This window comes from Trichoplax adhaerens, genomic scaffold, assembly GCF_000150275.1.
Source record: "Trichoplax adhaerens TRIADscaffold_38 genomic scaffold, whole genome shotgun sequence".
Lineage (NCBI taxonomy): Eukaryota > Metazoa > Placozoa > Uniplacotomia > Trichoplacea > Trichoplacidae > Trichoplax > Trichoplax adhaerens.
In genome coordinates this window covers 47,889-51,281 of record NW_002060978.1, presented here as the reverse complement: position 1 = coordinate 51,281, position 3,393 = coordinate 47,889, and the positions used below count along the sequence as shown (strand labels likewise).

Genomic DNA, 3,393 nt, shown 5'->3' with positions numbered 1-3,393 from the left:
GTTAAAAATGATTGCATATCCAAACTCCTATAATCTAATACATCAGCCTCCTTTTCTAGACTTAGGCGTGAGTCTAATGAGGAATATCAAGAAATTCTAATGAAAGGATTAGAAGTTGAATTGTTCCACTATTCATATGATGTCGTAATCATTTTGGAATTCGAAAGCCGAAAGTTCTTCCACTTGTTATTATAATTTAATTTCTTTATTTATCATTTCTAATTAGTACAGCGACTACATTGAACAATGAAATAATGTCACTGACACTTTCTTGCAGCAAAATCAATATTCAAAAATAGCATCTTCTAATATTCTTAGACTGTAGCATAAAATCTCGAGATAACTCCTGCAATGGCAGTTGATACCCGAATTAAGCTTCAATAAGCATGTATGAATAGATGTACAAGTTATTAGTGATGATGTAGTACACTTTCAGAAAATTTGTTTATTTTTTCTTATTTCAACCAGTATATCTACTACTTTAAACAGATACGTTCTAATAAATCCTAAGAGATTTTTAGTATTTTTAAATCTGTAGTGTCACCAAAAAATTTAAATTTTATTGAACGTTACCTTTCCGTAAAATTGACCAGCAAATCTTGCATTATAATTATTACTGCTTGCAAAGACTGTAGCATCTACTAAAACAATTGAGGAAACTCCTCAATTCGTTCTATAGACTAAATTAATTTTTGCGTATGTTAAAGACTGCAACAGCTTATGTAAAATCTTCAAGGGCGGAATAAATATCGTTCAATGGATGATGTAGCATTACGAAATAAAAGCGTATAGATGTTCAATAAAGAATTATCTTGCTCAAATTTCAATTTTTATGCGATGTCTGGTGCATTGCTATGTTACTCGTAGTGCACCATCTAGTCGAACAACAGAGCCATTCAGCATAGGATTTTCGACGACTGCTTCGACAAGTTGAGCAAATTCGTCAGGGTCTCCAAATCGTTTTGGATAAGGAATCAACTTGGTGTACCAATCTAAGATTTCTTTAGGCGTGTTGTTTGTTAGCATTGGAGTAAGAAAAGCACCTAGCAAAAGCACCAGACATCACTTTTCTATTAATACGTACTAGTAAGTATAATCATGATATCATATTATTACATGTACCATACGAAAGCATGAGCATAATTAATTTGCGATGTACATTACTCTACGATGTTTCGATCAATTAGAAAATAATTTCTAATCTAAAAAACTTGCTAACTTATTGATATTACTAACCAGGAGCAATAGTACATACACGTATACCATTGCGCGACAAATCTCTTGCAATAGGTAATGTCATACTTGCTACTGCAGCTTTTGAAGCCGAGTAAGCTGCCATACCCGGTTGGCCATCAAGTCCGAGAACGCTAGCTACGTTAATGATAAGGCCACGTTCATCAGGATTACTGCCAGCTCCCGGAGGTAATTCGTCTTTGACCATATCATCAGCACATAGTCGTATAACATTGAAGGTTCCCACAGTGTTTACCTGCAATGAAGTCAATAACAAATTGACTTATTTTATTATCTACTGTATATGCACGCATTAATCGAACCATCCCACTTCATAATCCTTATGTACAAGCAAATGCCTCTTAAAGACTAATTATTCTATTAACTACTTGCTAGTAATGTATGTGTCTTAATGCGTTACTTCGATAACTCACCATCATCACTTTATTAAAGTCTTCTAATGTATGTGGGCCATCTTTATTGACAGTTTTTCGAGCAAGTGCAATACCGGCACAATTGACCACAAGACGAATTCGATCGAATTTCTCTCGAGCTAATTGGATTGCATTCATCACGTCCTTTTCCTTAGTTACCTTGTTGGCACAAATTCATGTCAACAATCATACCGCTATAAGTGCATTATCGGCTTTATCTTAAATACTGTAGATTATATTATAATGCCATAGAGAGATTGTACCAAGGTAGTTTTATGTTATTCCACACAAGAGTTATGGTGATAGCACAATAACTAAGACACCTGAGATTAAGCCTGAAAAGAATCATGCCAATTTGATGCTAGTATTTCAGCAATAAATGGATTATTACGAGTTTAAAAGCATCAAAATAATCACGTAAAGCAATTTTCTTGTAATGTGAATTACGATCAATTCATAGCTGTATGCATAGTGTGAGAAGCCTTACATCAGTGGGAGCAAAGCAGCAATTGCTACCAATTTCTTCAGCGGTAGCTGCACCATGGCTGTTCGGCAAATCCATAATGACCACTCTGGCTCCTTGCCTAACCAAACGCTGAGCGGTGGCTCGACCTAGACCAGAAGCGCCACCAGTTACTAATGCTACTAACTGTGATACGACGGACATTTCTGAAAAATTTAATAAATAGATCAACTCCTTTTACTCCTCAATATTCCTGTAGGCGTAGATAGATTTTACTGTAAAGTAGACCATTGACTGTAATCTAACAATCACTGATACATTGTTCATGTCAGTAACGCTAGTTATACAATTACTAGTACTTACTACTTACGCTCGTTATACTTTGCGTACCGTATATCTTCTAACTTTTATTTTTTCTTCCTTCTTACGTTATTACTAGCTCGCATATATAACAGATACTGTACATGTAAAAGTACAGTATAGGTGTATTTTTAGATCCATTTACAGTATACAGTAGAATGATAGAAATCCTAGTTCTAACTGCTAATATACTGTATACCTTCAGTACCTTTAGTTATATATAACAATGTCATACAATTATACATATCTTCATTAGTGTTTGCGTACGTCTAATCGCACTGTAAAATGATTTACTGTATATTAATTAAGATACCTCGTGAAATTAAGATTATTTATACCGTAGCTAACCAACTTGTACCGTGCTCATGCTTGCCAGTACTTCTTAAATTAGAGTAAGACTATTTTTATAATACTTAGTTCTTCAAGATGTACTTCAACCGCTTGCATCCCCGGCTAGCTCATTGCCGAGTACTTACCAGTACTTCTTAAATTAGAGCAAGACTATTTTTATAATACTTAGTTCTTCAAGATGTACTTCAAGTCTTCAACCGCTTGCATTCCCGGCTAGCTCATTGCCGAGTACATTATAGAGGTCACTATGCAATGCTAAAATCGCATAACTATCCATAGTGCTTTCCTGTAGGGTCAAATATATATGTCTTTATTGATGTATGCGTACGTCTAGATATAGATGATATCGTCGAGCGTAGTAGGCATAATTGCAATATGGCGTATACGTATCGTACAAGAGTTATTCTAATGTAGCGCTATAGAGAGTTGGAGTAGTAGCACTGTAAACTAGCCATTCTTAGTACTAGTAGTACAGTATGCATAAAAAGTAAATATGCGAGTAGATCATATGGTACATTAGACTATCAATTTCAAACTAGACACAGAATACTT

At 34.8% G+C, this 3,393-nt stretch overlaps 1 protein-coding gene across 1 annotated transcript; it reads right to left on the bottom strand.

Annotated features, from left to right (window-relative positions):
- Positions 1 to 852: 852 nt before the first annotated feature.
- Positions 853 to 2,334, bottom strand: TRIADDRAFT_51183 (uncharacterized protein; the record flags this gene model as incomplete). Its single annotated transcript, XM_002118132.1, has 4 exons — positions 853 to 1,043; positions 1,237 to 1,489; positions 1,668 to 1,826; positions 2,155 to 2,334. The coding sequence occupies 4 exons, from the start codon at positions 2,332 to 2,334 to the stop codon at positions 853 to 855; spliced, it is 783 nt and encodes a 260-aa protein (XP_002118168.1).
- Positions 2,335 to 3,393: the final 1,059 nt, after the last annotated feature.